Source organism: Pelodiscus sinensis, chromosome 2 (genome assembly GCF_049634645.1).
Source record: "Pelodiscus sinensis isolate JC-2024 chromosome 2, ASM4963464v1, whole genome shotgun sequence".
NCBI classification, from domain to species: Eukaryota; Metazoa; Chordata; order Testudines; family Trionychidae; genus Pelodiscus; species Pelodiscus sinensis.
This window is the reverse complement of record NC_134712.1, coordinates 135,739,630-135,756,078: the sequence shown is the minus strand read 5'-3', so window position 1 is coordinate 135,756,078 and position 16,449 is coordinate 135,739,630. Positions and strand designations below refer to the sequence as shown.

General features: G+C 36.8%; 1 protein-coding gene across 1 annotated transcript in view; it reads left to right on the top strand.

The window, feature by feature from the left end:
* The window catches only part of MARCHF6 (membrane associated ring-CH-type finger 6), a 100,138-nt gene extending 84,156 nt beyond the window's left edge, over positions 1–15,982 (top strand). Inside the window, exons 21-26 of the mRNA XM_075921472.1 lie at positions 1,077–1,258; positions 2,910–3,044; positions 5,467–5,556; positions 8,348–8,480; positions 10,952–11,087; positions 13,742–15,982. Coding sequence (XP_075777587.1) covers positions 1,077–1,258; positions 2,910–3,044; positions 5,467–5,556; positions 8,348–8,480; positions 10,952–11,087; positions 13,742–13,832 — 767 coding nt within the window. The 3' untranslated portion in view covers positions 13,833–15,982. The remainder of the gene's footprint in view (positions 1–1,076; positions 1,259–2,909; positions 3,045–5,466; positions 5,557–8,347; positions 8,481–10,951; positions 11,088–13,741) is intronic.
* Positions 15,983–16,449: the final 467 nt, after the last annotated feature.

Below are 16,449 nucleotides of genomic sequence, written 5' to 3'. Positions count from 1 at the left end.
TCTAAGCAAGCATGTTTATTTTTAAGATGAAAGCATTACAGAAAACATTAAAATAATAAAAGAACCTTCATGCATACTAAAAAACTTACTAGACATCATCTCAACTCCAACCTCTGACTCTGGTAGGTGTTAGTCCTTCAAAACCCACAGCTGAGTTTTCCCTGTTATAAGTCTAGAACAGTCTCAGATTCAGAATCTGAACAACCATGAGGTTCAGGCTTTCCTTTATACAACTTGGGCCCTTGACCTTGTCCTCCTGTAGCTTCAAGAAAGATCACCTTTCTGCAGTCACAATCTCCTGCAATAATGGTTTCCCCAGAACAGTGAAATTGTCAACCAGTTTGGGAGCCTAATACGTTTTTAGAGATGGTATTTTTCACAGAAGATATATTTACATTATGTAACTTGGTACCTGTGAGAGAGGAGTTGACCATGGACCTAAACTTCTTTCAAACTATTCCTTTCTTTGACTTAATTTTTTTCAGTAACTTCACACAAACATACATGCTCTCATAAATATAAGCAAGCAATCATCCAAATCCATAACTAAGACAATGGAGCTATTTCTTCTATAACCTGGAAAGGAAGGAAGAAAGTTATTTTTTCTATTTTTAAATACTTGGGATGCTTTCATGGGCACCACCATCATGATACTAAGACTGCTTCTATGGAGAGATTGCAGTATTACTATAAAATGATCGCATTCCAAGCTTACTGTAAGAATTTTTTGGTATAGTCTAGACATGTCGTGCTAGACTGAATGCCACAAATTTAATAGATTTCCATAATTTGTGAGAGAGAACCATTACTAGTTCAGCTTCGTTTTTAAACTTTTATCCTTGAAATTAAGAGCAGTGAATCTACTGTGGATGTTTTATTTTTGTCTAGAATGTGAGATGATAAACTAGTTGAAATGTGCAATTTTTGTGAACTCAGCACAAGATTTTGAGAGCTATTATTTTACATTGGGTTGGAGACTGAGGCAAATTTGCTATTCAGTTTTTGTGATCCTTTACTAATAGAAAAAAATCCTACTACTTAGTCTTAATATATTTTATCAATCTCTGCATTTTCAGTATTTGCTGGCCGTTGGTTAATGTCATTTTGGACGGGAACAGCCAAAATCCATGAACTGTACACAGCTGCTTGTGGTCTTTATGTCTGCTGGCTAACCATTCGGGCAGTGACCGTTCTAGTTGCATGGATGCCGCAAGGTCGTAGAGTGATATTTCAGAAGGTTAAAGAGTGGTCTCTCATGGTAAGTTCTCAATTGAAAAAAGCTTTTGCTATATTTTCAAAGAGAATATTACTGAATAAGTCCTTTGTGTTCTACAATACTATTTAACTACTGTACTTCATTTAAATGTGAATGTAATACTATCCAGTGAAGTATTCATTTGTTTAGAGACTGAATGTTATCAGTAAAATGGCAAAAGAAGTAGGGAAGATCATTGTCAGTTGTGAGAAGACATTTGTTGTGTACCTGCACAGTGCATTTTCAGAAAGCTCTTTCAGATCACCAGATTTGTAGTGATTGTTCAACCTCTCCAGTTGAGAGAGAATTTTCACAATATTCTTATACTAACAGTGACTTTGACACTGAGGGAAAACTTTCATCATGATCAAGACAAGCCCTCACCTGTTTAAATTGGTTTGTTATAAAACTTCACTACTCCCTCTCCTTATAGTTCGGGAATGGTAACATAATTTTCCCCTTTATTAATACATTTTAGAGATGCAAGGGGAAAGTGTTAACCTGTGAAAGGGCCACTCAAGGTTGAATCTTACTGGAAATTTACAGATGACAGCAATTTTAATAGATGTTTCTTGCTATATCTGTTTTCATGATCAGCACATTCTTTATTTCATTTGCAATTACTTTAGTTTGCCAAAAGAAATTGCTAATGTCAATAAAAAAAATTATATCCTTGGGTTCACTCCTACACTTCCAAAGGTAATTAGATCATAATGCCTTTGTTTTTATTATGCGCCAAAGAAAATTCAAGGATAGAATTGTTAAATCTGTTAAAACAAATACCACATAACATGTAAATAACGCAAACAACTCAACATCTTAATTACAGGTTGAACCTCTCTAGTCTGGCACCCTCGGGATCTGACTGGTGGCCAAACCAGAGAATTTGCCAAACAATATTGTCTAGCAGGATTACTTCTGTTGCTTACTGGACTCTTAGTAAACATTTAGGGGTAAATTAGAGATGAATAACAGCACAGAATACTGTGAATCAGGACTGGTGGCTGTAAACAAATTTTGTGGAAAACTTGACCATACTCATAAATGGATATAAGCAGGGCTCGCTGAACCACGGCGATCCCTGCTCACCAGCCACACTGTCCAGTGATCTGCGCATGCACAGATTGCCCAAACGCGGCTCTTCCAGGTTGCAATCTACTCGCCACGGGCGAGTAGATAGCCTTATATCCAGGGCTTGATAAATTAATGCAAACTAAAATCATGGTGGACCACATGGATGTTTCTGGATCAGAAAGCACCAGACTAGAGAGGTTCAACCTATGTAAGGAAGGGGAAGCATTGGAAGAATTCTTCCTGGTTAAGTACTGACCATTGGGTACTTTACGTGCTATGATAGTCAAATATGAGTGTGTAGTTTAGGAAAAAAGAAGACTCTCACATGTAGGTGCCTGTTAATTATTTTGGGGGACTAAAAAGGATTAAAAATGCAGATTTTGTTACAAAGTGTGTATTGTAATTTACAATTAACAGAACTTAGTTTTGCATATGTACTAATTCAGTTTTTTCTGCCTTTGAATTTTTATTCTTGAGAAAAATAAAAATACTTTTAAACATAGAGAAATCAAAAGGTGCAGCTTTGCCCAGAACTAGCCATCTGGCATCATTTTTACAAATCAGTCTTTTTGTGTTTTAGATAATGAAGACACTGATAGTAGCTGTGCTGCTAGCTGGTGTGGTTCCACTTTTGCTTGGTCTTCTGTTTGAGCTGGTAATTGTTGCTCCTTTGAGAGTTCCCTTGGATCAGACACCTCTGTTCTACCCATGGCAGGTCAGTTAATTGCTGGATTTATTTTTAATATAATTCAGACTTTTCAACTCTTCATTGTTTTTTACTAAAATATGAGGTTCTCTAGATGCTTTTATAACTACTGTATTAGGTATGGGTTTTTATATGATTAAGTATTAAAGCATTTTTTAGTTTGTGTGCTTTGTAGTTTTAAAAAAGGCAACTAGTGGGTTATCATTGTTAAACTAGAAGTAGGTTGCTTGACTCTTTGGAATCACAGGTTCAGTTTTTCACAAGATCTGTTTTACCATCCATCTGTGTCTAGATAAGTACTGATAGATCATGCTATGAACGGCAGCTAAAGATCTCAGAGGCATCCAGTCATGATTGTTTTTTAAAAAAAAAATACACCATAACTCTGTTCAAAAGAAATAGTTTTATACAGATGTTGTTGGCCAAAATTCTTCCATCCATCTCTTGTGCAGGGTGCTTGGTTGCCAGCATCCATTGCAGGGGCAGCTATGTTTCATTGGTGCTGTGCTCTGTAAATAGTTATGTGCTTCTTTTTTTTATCATTCTGGGTGAAAGGAGCTGTGTAAATGTAAATTGTTGGCCTAACTCAGAGATAGGCAGCTGGCAACCCAACACATCCAGCATGTCAGATCATTTTATTTGGCCTGCCTAAAGGCGAAGTTGCAGCCCAACGTGGGGGGAAAAATAAGGTTGAGCCAGCACAGACTTACGGTAAGGCTGCTGCTTCCCCATTGGCTCTGATTCCACCTCAGGAAATCCAGCTCAAGTTAGCATTTCCCCATTTTCTGATTGGTTGGGTGTGGAGGGCCAGCGAGGTGGTTTCCCTGGTCTCCTAGCATTGGGTAGAGAAAGATAGACTCCTAACGGTGGGAAGGTAATAGCCAGAACAGTGAGCCTGGGATGCTGACGGATTCTATATGGATGGAGAATTGAGCAAAGCCTGGAACTGGGTTACAGTGCCACTTATTGTCCCAACCACCTCTCCATCATTAACACGGGGGGATGCTCTGCTCTGTGCCATGTGGATCAGGTAACTTGCCTTCCCAATGGCTCCCTTCTCCCACAGTCAATCTGATTGTGGCCTGTCGTCAATCTTGGGAGACAGGACGAGCAGGGGTGCATTTCTGCCAAGTTATTGGGAAAGCAGTAACCAGAAGTGTGTGACAACAACCAGGTCATATTTGAGTGACATTGTATGACACAGTGTATGGGCTCTTGCTGCCAGTCTCAGACTCTCCGCCCGGGGGAGTAAAGAAGAGGCAGAGACTGGAAGAGGCAGAACAAAACTTTAAGATTGTTTTTATTTTTTATGTTTTCATTTATTAATTCCTTTCTCTTCTGCACACTGGACAACAGATTAGTGAAAGACTTACATGCTGTATTGTAGAAGACATTTCTGATATGCGTATGCATTAAGAAAAAAATTCTTCTCCTTCCCAAGGGCTTTAGTGAATTTTTGTGGCCTTATGATAGTTGCCCATTCCCCGGGTCTAGATACTTGAAAATAGGAATCGTCATTTGCCTCCTACCTGTACCAAGTCTCATAAGGAGGAACTATTGACCCAGATTTAGAGTTAGTGGTTAAATTCCCTTGTTAATTGGATTTGTCTAGCAGTGTTGTTTTTAGATGGATTAGGAATGATGCAAAGGGATTGAGTTAGTGGCATTACTGTGGGCTGTGACAGCTAGATGTTTGTTTCATCCCAAAATTAACTTTAAATAAACTTTAACTACAGCATAAGAAAGCATGTGAAAGCTATAATACCAAGTAACAAAAAGAATTCTGAGATGGTGAATCTCTAACTTCTATGCAAACAAATTATTTACTTACAGTAACTAAGTATGTAAAACAGTCTCAACTTGAGAGACATTAATTTACATATTGAATCTCCCATAACTACTTTGTATTTTTTCACCACTTTGGAGGTATGCTTTTATAATATAAGTTATTACTTCTAACAATTTTACATATCTGATTTTGATTATTCATGAAACTATCATGACATAACAATGGAAATAACAAGAACAAAGAAGTTTAAATTAAAAAGATTATCCAGAAACTTTACCTCAGTCTTCCCTCCCCCCTCCCCCCCCCAAAAAAAGTAGGGAAACACTCAGAAGCCTGGAATTACATTTAAATTCCCTCTCTCGCACTTCCTGTGGGGCTTTCACTTTCGAACTGTAGCAAGAGCCTGGCAGGGACCCTTATAGACTAACCAAATAGTTGATGGAAATCCCATCAACTATTCAATTAGTTAATCTAAATTGAACATTCCTAGTCTTTAAACTACTCCATTTTGTAAATAGAAAACTCAGTTTCTAATGATTTTAAGTAATTTTGATATTAAAGATTTTCTGTACTAAATCTTTGGTTGGTCAGGACACATTTAGAAAATACAGTTTACTTTTATGTTCCCTTTTTTAAAATTAGGACTGGGCTCTTGGAGTTCTGCATGCCAAAATAATTGCTGCCATAACTCTGATGGGCCCTCAGTGGTGGTTGAAAACAGTTATCGAACAGGTAAGAAAATGAAATATTTTTAAGTATTAGCTAAGGAAATTAAAGTTAAATTTGGACATTATAATGTATGGAAATACATACATTAAAATTAAAATCATTCATACACTCTTAACTGATTTTGCACAGTTGGCAGACACTGTACACAGAGACTTCTTGCTGAAGATTCTTGTATATGATTTAAAGTCTGTGAATTACTAAAACTCTTTTATTTGCATAATTGATCTGTGATGTTCAACTCTGGAATGCATGACTTTGTATGTACATGCAAATTATCTGCCATGCTGTGCCCATGTGTATAAACTCCCTAATTTGAGTTCTAGCCTTTAAAATGTAGTTGAAGTCTATATTTTAAAAATACCTCTGAAGTTCTATGTTTGTCTTAGATTATATCTGTTCAAATTATAAGTAAATAGATGATCTTTCAAAATGCCAACCATGTCAACTTATCCTTGAAATTTACAGTCAGCCTTAGGGATGTAAAATCCCATTTAATCAGCTAGCTGGTTAAACATATTGTTTAACTGGTTAACTTGATTAAAGGGGGAGGCAAGCAGGGAAGGGTGGCACTCCAGCTCAGCTGGAATAGCCCATTCCCACCCAGAACAGCTCCTGCCTGCATACTCTCTGCAGTATTGAGGAGGCTTACTGGTTAAACCTTCACAGCCCCAGTCAGCCTGTATTATTTCTGGTTCGCAAATCATGAGGAGTAGTAGATTTACAGCAGTTCAGTACAGTAGTGACTTCTGTTATAATCAGGATTGGGACCTCAATGTACTGGGTGTACAAACACGTAGTAAAGAGATCCTGCATGCCCTCAAAAGATAAACTAAGGTAAAATATTCTTTTTTATTAATGGTGGAATAGAATCTTTATGTTCAATAAGGGTTCTTCAGTGTTAACAAGGAATATAAAGCTGTAGACATTTATTTTAGTAAAGTTAAGCCATTATATCAGTGGTAGGCAACCTGCAGCCCACAAGACATTTTCTTTACTGTTGCCCATGCATAAGGTTGCCAGATACTTCTGCATTTTGTCTGTATAGTTTTTTTCCTACTGATATTACTTAAGTAACATGCATGTAAGGCAATGGTACGTGAAGTATGGTGCATGCTGATTGCATATATTGTTGACTTCGAGAGCCTTGTGCTCCCTCTGCATCTAATCAAAACACTGCTACAGTTTGCTGGGCACACATTGCAACTTCTACATACTCATGAGCAGTTAGCAAAACTATCCTATCATGAGAGACTGTCTTGGTTGGAACAATCTTGCACCCATTGAGATGGAGTGGCCCACTCACTAAACTTAAGTTCCTATCGCTGAACTGTATGCTTAAAGAGAGTAACTGTTGTACCATAGAGTATCATTTGTATGTTTACTATTCATGATTTGTGAACCAGAAGTGATACAGACTGACCTTCATCACTAAATGCTACAGCTATATGTTTCTGCTAAATCTCTGTATGATAATGTTGTCATTTGATACATTGTACTGTTCCTGGTAATTGTCCCAAATATTGGCTTATTTGGTAAAGACAGGTAAATGCTTCATTTTGTCATTTGAGCTCTATGTAAATTCTAAGATACTCGAGTTTTACTTTAGAGATACATGTACTTTTAACAAAATACAGGACTATGTAGCACTTTAAAGACTAACAAGATGGTTTATTAGATGATGAGCTTTCGTGGGCCAGACTCACTTCCTCAGATCAAATAGTGGAAGAAAATAGTCTATGGTTGTGACTGTTTTCTTCCACTATTTGAACTGAGGAAGTGGGTCTGGCCCATGAAACTTCATCATCTAATAAACCATCTTGTTAGTCTTTAAAGTGCTACATAGTCCTGTATTTTGCTTCAGCTACACCAGACTAACAAGGCTACATTTCTATCACTATGTACTTTTAAGACACTCTTAGTTCCAGTTCAGCTATCTCACTTCTCTGTTTTGGAGTTACTAGCTCAAAGGGCAATGGTACATTGTTTGATGACAGGCTTGTTTCCTGGTTTTCATTGCTCCGTGAATGGTGATACCAAGTAAAAGTGGTTTGGGTGACCTTAATTGTATGTTTTCATTATTTTTAATGTTCTCCCTTGTCTAAATTTCAAAAATAAGTTGCACTTACTTCTGATATTTGTGAGGGTTTTGTGTGTTCAGTTTTTTGTCTTCAGATAATTTCCTGAAGGAGTTTGAAATCCTGATATCTCAGAACTGATTTCTTGCTTTGCTTAAAGCTTTCCAGAAGAATCTTACCCTGCTAGATAAACTTGCATATGATTTTGTCAAGTGTAGGCAAATTTGGGAGTCAAAATCAGTCTTGGAATAGGAGAATCAACCTATTCCAATCTGACCAATAACCGTAAACTGACCAATCCTGAGTGCGACTTTACTTTTTCTGTTCAGAATATCCAAATCAATTCTTTGAATAAAATACATAAATGTCAATTTTGAATACTCAAGTCAGAAAATGAAATAATTGTTATTGCACTAATAATTCAGGACATATGTCCTGTGTTTATATTGTATATATAGCTATAGTGCTGATAAGTGTCTACTGCTTTTTGGGAGGTGGATTATAGCTGTGTTGCTGTAGTGTTTCAAGTGTAGACCAGCCATAAATCTATGGTAACCTGTGAAGGGATCACCACTACAATTTAACTAGGTACACTTAAGAAATATTCATGTTCTTAAAGAAATATTTGAATTATGTGAAACATTTTATTTAACAAAACCTGTAGTGATTTTTTTTTTCTTCTGATTCACTCTTCCTGACTCTTTCATTTTTCTTCTTAGGTTTATGCAAATGGGATTCGCAATATTGATTTACATTTTATTATTCGTAAATTGGCAGCACCTGTCATCTCTGTTTTATTGCTTTCCCTTTGTGTACCTTATATTATATCATCTGGCATCGTTCCCTTTTTAGGTAAGTATAAATTGTAGGTACCTGTTAAATTATCTGTCCATTGTGCCTAACGGGCTATATCTACACTAACACATCAGCTTGGGGGATGAATATCAGCTCTCCCACCCACTCACCCCACAAAAATGACATAAGCGTGTTGGTGGGAGAGCTTCTCTTGTCGACATAGTGGGCATGGATTAATTATGTCAATGGGAGAGCTCTCCCACCAACATGGCTACACGAGATCTTACAGCAGCACAGGTGCATTGGTACAGCGGTGCAGCTGTAAGCTCTCTAATTGGGACTTGATCTCAGATGTAGTAAAGGAAATGCAGCATAGCATCAGTGTTAACTAACAAATTTAAATGCTTAAATAGTGATGTCACCCTGCATTTTGTTTCATTTTTTGATATACTGAATATAAATGTTTTAAATGAGTAATTAGACTAGGTGGGAGAGGTAGTATCTTGTATTGGACCAACTTCTGTATATGAGAGAGAGAAGCTTACACAGCTCTTCAGGTTTAGGAAATGTAATCACTGTGTTACAGTTAAATACAAGGTGGAAAAGATTGTTTAGCATAAGTAATTAACACTCATTTCAAGGGGCCATTCAAGGTGAAGTAATCTGTTAACATCTAAGCCTTTGGAAGAAGGAGAGTGGGGGAGGAGGGCGTTAAGTGGATTATATCTCTTTGTAATAAACCGTGAATCCAGTGTTTTTATTCAATCCAAGATTTTTAATGTCTTGAAAAGGAATTTGAGCTCCTAAGCTCATTATTTGAAAGTGTTGTGCAGGTTTCCATTAAGGAAGACAACTAGAAGTCAGCTATAATGATCATTTTGTGAAAAGTGGTCACCCAAAGGTGCTATGATATTCTTTGTCTTATCATTTTTTGTTTGACTTAATTAAAGAACTAGTGACTCTGTGATTTCACCCACATAGTTATTGAGTCATTTTGTGCTTCGGATTGTACCCTAAGGATTGTGATAGGCAAGTGTAGGACCCATAGATTTTTGAAAGGTGTATTTTGGGGAATGTTGATTGTCATAGCAGTGGAAATAAGTCTACAGGTTTTGCATTTATTCTGCAGGGTTTGGGTGCTGCTTTGTGTTGGTGTGTCTTGGTCTGAGGAGAGTTTGCTTCTGGTGATAAACTTATTTGTAAGGCAGTAGTGGGGGTTCAAGAAAGATTTCATTCAGGATGGGGTTCCCATTGAGTGTGGATTGTAATTGTTTAATGATGCCCTATATGGCTTCCAGCATGGATGAGTAGTTAACATCCCTAGTGAATTTCACTGAGGCCAGGAATCTGCTTAGTATAAGTAAAGATATGTTTTATCACAGTAAAAGCTTATTGAGCTGAAGAAAAAGAATTAATTCTCAGGGTATGGCTAGATTGTGGAGTTTTTCCCCAAAAAAGCTCCACTGCATCCAGAGAACGCACTTTTTTTTTTTTGCAGAAGAGCAAACATACTCTTTTGGAAGCCCCTGTATTCCTCATTCCATGAGGAAGAAAGGCGCTTTCGAAGGAGGGTTTTTTTCCAAAATGTGGCCCAGTCTAGACAGGCCAAATTTCAGAAAAGCCTCTTCCAACAAAAGTATTGGAAAAAGATACACAAAATGCAGAGCACATTTTGCGTATCTTTTTCCAATAGATCCTTGCAGTCTAGACAATACCCTCTGGTGCAAAGGAAAGACTGAACAGGTGAAACTAATGTTTTTTATTATTGATACATTCAAGTTGTTTAAAGTGTTTCTGAATTTGAGTGTGGCTTAAATTTGAGTTCTGTAGATGTGAACTGTTTCCACTTGCTTTCCAGTGCAGTAACTGAATTCTTTATAGATGTTTCTGTTGAAATGTTCACAATTATCCATTTGAGCCTAGTAAATTTAAAGTTTTAATGGAACATCTGTTTTGGTTATCACTTGTTCATTACTGATAAGCTTTTATGTATGTGGCTGTATAGATAGAGGAGGTCCAGTAATTATACCAGTTAGTCATTCACTTCGCACATAAATGTAGGTGGCATAATGAACCTCTCATCATATGTGAAAATATATATCTTTGTTTGTAAGCAAATAGCTCACTGTTTGGTTTTGCAACTTGGGTTTTCACAGTGCTTATAACTTCAGGCATCAGTGCCCAGTTCTTATGTTAGACATGTTGTTTGCGTGTTCTCCAATTAAAGTATAACATAAATGAGTACACATAGACTATATTCACAAGCTAATTATTTCAGTAAAACTAGATACTAGCGATAGAACTGATAGTATGCTTGTTTACAAAGATGGGCAGATTAGTTGGTTTTCCTCAATTATGATTCATTCGAGACATAGTATTTAGAAATGCATATTTCATGCTAACATTTAGCCTTATTTGTGGCAGTGCACAAAGAGGAAAAAAAAAGTGCATGGTCTGTTCAATACTGCTGTTGGATTCTGCAAGATGTCATGGATATTTGTGGACTTAACTGTGTATATGTTTTACAGGTGTTACTGCTGAAATGCAAAATTTAGTACAGCGCCGAATTTATCCTTTTCTACTCATGGTGGTGGTTTTGATGGGTATCCTGTCCTTCCAGGTCCGCCAGTTCAAGCGCCTTTATGAACATATTAAAAATGACAAGTATGTACTTATCACTTGCTCGGCGTCTGGAGATTTTTCTTAAATTGTGACTAGAGGTCAGACCTCTTTTGAATTGAGGAATGATATAAAATCCTGTACCATTCCATTATTTTGTCATGTTATGGGCTGGGCACATTCTTCATGCACATCTTTGGCGTCAATTATATGTAATTAGAAATCATGTTTGATTTAATATAGTTGAACAAATGCTGTTGCTGTGTACTGATTTTTCTCAATGCAGTATGTTGGAGAAATAATGGGAAACAAGGTATTTAGCTGAAAAATATCAATGTGCATACACTCCTAATAAAGTGCAAGATTCCTTCACAATAAAGTACCTCAATAAAATACTGTTACCAAGAGCTAAAGAAACTTGCAATGGATTATAGGTTATCAGTTCAAACAGATATTAGACAGGATCACAAATTAAAAACAGTTTCTTGCTATTTCTACCAGAAAGGGCATTGTCTCAATGACCTGATTACCTGCATCCTGCTTCAAAAACCTTTTAACACCAGACTTAAAGAGAATCCTCTGAACAGTCATTCATGCTTAAATTTGACACTTTACAGCTAGGTCTTAACAAGGACCCTAATTACCTTACCCATTACAAAGATAGCTTCCCCAATTATCACCTCTAATATCATTAGCTCAGACATTTACCTCCCCCCCCCCATCCCTCTTCTGTTCTGAAATTTGATTTGTCCTTTTCATATGTGTTCATTTTTTTTATTTTATCCTTTAGTATATATGGTCGTGACAATTTTCTTCCACAATTTGATCTGAGGAGGTTGGTCTGGCCCACGAAAACTCATCACCTAATAAACCATCTTGTTAGTCTTTAAAGTGCTGCATAGTCCTGTTTTTTGTTCCATCAAGACTGGTATCCTGTCATCTTATATGGCCAGTGCCAGGTGCTTCACAGAGAATTAGCAGAACAAAACAATTCCAAGTGATCCATCTCTTGTCATCCTGTCCCAGTTTATGGCAATTGGAGGCTTACGGATATCTTAATCAAGGGTTTTTTTTTTCCCCCTAGTACAGGGGTTCCCAACCCTTTTCGGTCCCTGTACCCTCTTGGCTTTCAGTAAACCTTCCTGTACCCCCTATTCAATATGAAAGGAAATAAATTCTAGACTCTAAAATCCACAACTTTTTTTCACTAACACTACTACTTTTGGAATATTTCAATTAGGATAATCTAGTTATTTACCAAATATTCCCCATACCCCCTTGACAAGCTTCTCGTACCCCTTGGGGGGTACGCGTATCCCAGGTTGGGAACCCTTGCCCTAGTAGATGTATTTGTTTTGTAAAACTAAACCTAAACGGCACTCTTGTTGACATCATCACTAGAGAAGCCAAATACTGGATAAGTGGAATGACTGAGCAGACCTCTCACACTGCTTAATGTGCCCTTTGTATCACTGTGGTAAGGCACAGTAATACACAGTGTGGGAAAGTACAGCATTGTAGCTATGTTTGTAGCTCTGTAAGCAGACTGTTTTGCCCTACAAGGTTTTCAGTCTGATATTCTTCCACTTCATTAAAAATGTAGCTAGTGTTCTTTACTTGACTGAAGAGCAGTACGCATTTCCTCTCTCTAAGTATCCTTATATAACATCATCCTTGTGGAAAAGGGGAACTTACACAGTCAGATTTTCAAGTAATTTGCATAAAGCACATGCATGCAAGATAGTGCACAATTAGTTCTTCACACTTAATCTTGTGGAATTAAATCATTGATAGTACCGGGTCCTGCCATGAGGGCAGGGGACTGGACTCGATGACCTCTCAAGGTCCCTTCCAATCCTAGTATTCTATGATATAGCACTGCACTTCAACTGGGAATGTGGCTTATGCTCTCTTTGAAGTTATAATATAAGTGCACATGACAAAAGGTGACAGTTTGGAAAAGGGAGTACAAGGAAAGACTGAAGAGAATGATGGATTACAGGTTACCAGGTTTATCAAGGAAGTGGGTTCTGGGAAAGAATTAGAAGAAGGGGGGAGCTTCTAAGCAAGGGACCTAACATTAAAAAAGGCACAAAAATGAGTGCAAAAGGCAAAAAGCAGTAATGTGACGGGGTTAAGAATGTAAGAGGGCTTTAGCAGGGGGCAGTAGTAGAAGCAAATTACATTGTGCTGGAGTGCAGTGTGGCACCTCCCAGCAACAAAGCTACTGCTTTACAGGGAGGTGGATTAAGTATTCTGGTGGGAGAGGCTCTCATCTGTGTAATATCTTCATTAAAGCACTACAGCAGCACAGCTGCTGATGCAGCATTTTAAGTGTAGATTTGCCCTCCGGCAGCTGTTGTGTATAAGAGTTTGAAAATGTAACCCAACTACAAAGAGTAGAAATATTTCTTTACAATGAAAGCTGAGATTATAAGGTAATCAGGACCTAAGTGCCTGTTTGTATATTCTTGGCAAGACAGGATTAAACATAAACAAAACATGTTAATTTAAGTGAGAGGATGGAAAAAAGCTAGTGTGGAGTTTAAAATGTGAAGTAACAAACTTGACGGGAGGAGGCTACTGTAGTACTAGTAATAGTATTTTCAGTGCGCTGGAGGGTAGAGGTGTAAGAACAATGCATTTATGGTATTTTTATCATGTTGTTGAATAATGGCTATTTGTCTTTAAAATCGCAGATACCTTGTTGGGCAACGACTTGTGAATTATGAGCGAAAATCTGGTAAACAAAGCACATCAACACTGCCACCTCAGACTTCACAAGAATAGAATGGTCACGTTAAACACCTCAACCTTTTTTTGCCTTTACATGCCCTTTTCACAGACTGTTCTTCAATCTTTGGATATCCTTCCCAATGATCTTCTCAGCAGTGTTTTTATTTTTGGCTTCTCTTTGTAGCATTCAGATAGCAGTCAAGGTTCTGCTCCTTTACCTGCATATTCTGATGTTATCAGTGCTGTCTGAGATCTGTAAATGTGTAAATAGAATTATCCTGATACCCTAAAACCTTGGATTAAAAAGAATGTGCATTGTACATCTTTAAAAAAAGTATATTAATTTATTAAATCTAGTTGTCACTTTATTTTGGACTGCTGTTCTGTTGACAAACAATGTGCCACAAAGCAATGGTGCAGAGGCAAGTCATTTTTATAAAAATTGGAGTGTACTTTATGGTGTTCAAGACAGTTCTTCTTACAGTAATATTAATGCGACTTTCTTGGGCTGGAAGGCCACACTGGGAATATAAAAAAGAAAATAACTACCCTTCCAGTCATCAGTGAAATGGCTATGGTAAGAACGCAATGAACTATGTACTTTACTGTCTTTTTTATTGTTTTGTATAACACCAAAGCTGTTGTACATTTTCTATTGCCTCATTTTTTTCTTGTGTCTGGGTTTGTAATATTGTACAGTTACTGGTAGGTCAAGAAAAATATTTCCTTATTTAGACAGTACTTGCAGGGGCTCAGTGACATTAATTCTTTGGCACTGGGGATCAGGATTTCATGAAGCACTAAATCAAAATTTATTTTCACTAAATGGTGGGAGCACTAAACCCTGCCACTGGAGGGTTATGTAAGAAGACTACAGTTCTCCTAATTCTCAACCAATATTTTCCTGTCATCTCTAAAGCTCTGCTTTTTAAATGATTACAGTAATTTTCCCTAATGGCTTTTATTTACACAGAAGAAGCTTAGCTGACTTGTTTGCACAGGAACATAGTGTAAGAAACATACTGTGAAATGCTCTTTCATTGAAGATCTTGAAAAGCTTTTTTTTCCCTTACAACCAAAGCTGCAGATTATGCTACTAACTTAATATTAGATAACACAAACAAAGATAAATCTGTCTTTTCATTTATATGGAGTAACCCTAGAAACTTTCAGTAAACATATACAGAATGTTACCTGTGGAGAAAAAGAAATCCATATAGTATTAAACAGAGTAAAAGAAAAATGAAAATTTCTTTGCAAGGAAACAGCCAAATGAGAGCCACCAAAATCAAGATCAACAATTTATGATATTTTTCATATTTAGATAGGTTTTTTTCCAGTGGTGAAGATTTTTTTTATATAAATGTCTTTTAAAGAAAAATACAGAACAGTAATACAAAGCTTTAAGTAGAGTTAAATCATGTGCTTAGATGCAGTTATCAGTCTCTGGACTGAGTGAGGAACATTTATGGAGATTGATTGTGGTAATCCGAAAACTAATGGAATTGCTTAAATTACTTCTTGGCATTCTCCCTGCGCATTGCATACTTTATTATATGTATATAAAATATAATACCTGGGACACACATAATACTGCATCTCTGCCTCTGATATGACAGTGAATATGAGAGCTGTGGTCCAGGATTATTTTAAACCTAATTAGGTATCACAAGTCTAGATTCCTTGACAATAAACACATGCCAAATGTGAGAAGGATTGGACTATCACTACCAAGAGGTCACCAGTTGGTATTTTACATTACCTTATTCTGGTCATTTTGAGCTATACAAAACATGTGAGCGCTTCACAATGATTATTAGAAAGTGTCCAATAAAATAAAACAATAGAAAAATGACCCAAACATTTCCACTGTCCATGTCAATTTAAAGTTAAATTGTGTTCACTTCCCAAATATTTTCGACTTGCAAATGCTTTACCTTTGAATATGTATAGTGATGTACTCTCTGTAAGATAAATATTTTTCAAAAAGATGAAATTCACTGGTAACACTTTGTGTTCCACCATGATTGGATCCTGGACGTAGTCTTTGGTAAATAATTCCAAACAGTCTTACCACTCACATATTGCCAGCACTGCTGTGCTTCTTCATGTAGCATTTTCAGTAGTGCGCACACTTATAATTTGTGTTTTTTATCCAGATAAACTGGTCTTCAAAAAATATTAAAGTTTATTAAGAAAAAGCCTTTGTGCTTTGTTTCTTATTACTGTTTGTTTAAAAAATATATAAAACCTAAGTACATATGGGTCAGTTTAGTGCAAAATGTTTAACAAGTTTACTTAAGTTGGACCTAAGAGTGTATGAATGGCTTGCCTTTCTTAATAAAAACAGCTTTCATTATTTTACTGATATTTAAGGAAGGTGCCACGATAAACCTCTGAAAATCTTTTCTCTCAAGATATTCTTTTATTCTAAGTATATCCTGTACATTTATTCCACATAACCTTCACTGTCTTTCCTAGAGCATACACAGTTAAGAAGAAAATATAAAGCAGCTTTAAGGTTTAATACTCTAGTTTGACTATATTCTGGATTATTGTCCTGTGTGATAGAGATTGGACAAGGGAGTTGTTATGGCAGTTAATTCTTTACCATTATTGAGGAGGCTGAGAGACTTTGCAGCAGACACATCTGTGTCTGAAACAAAATATC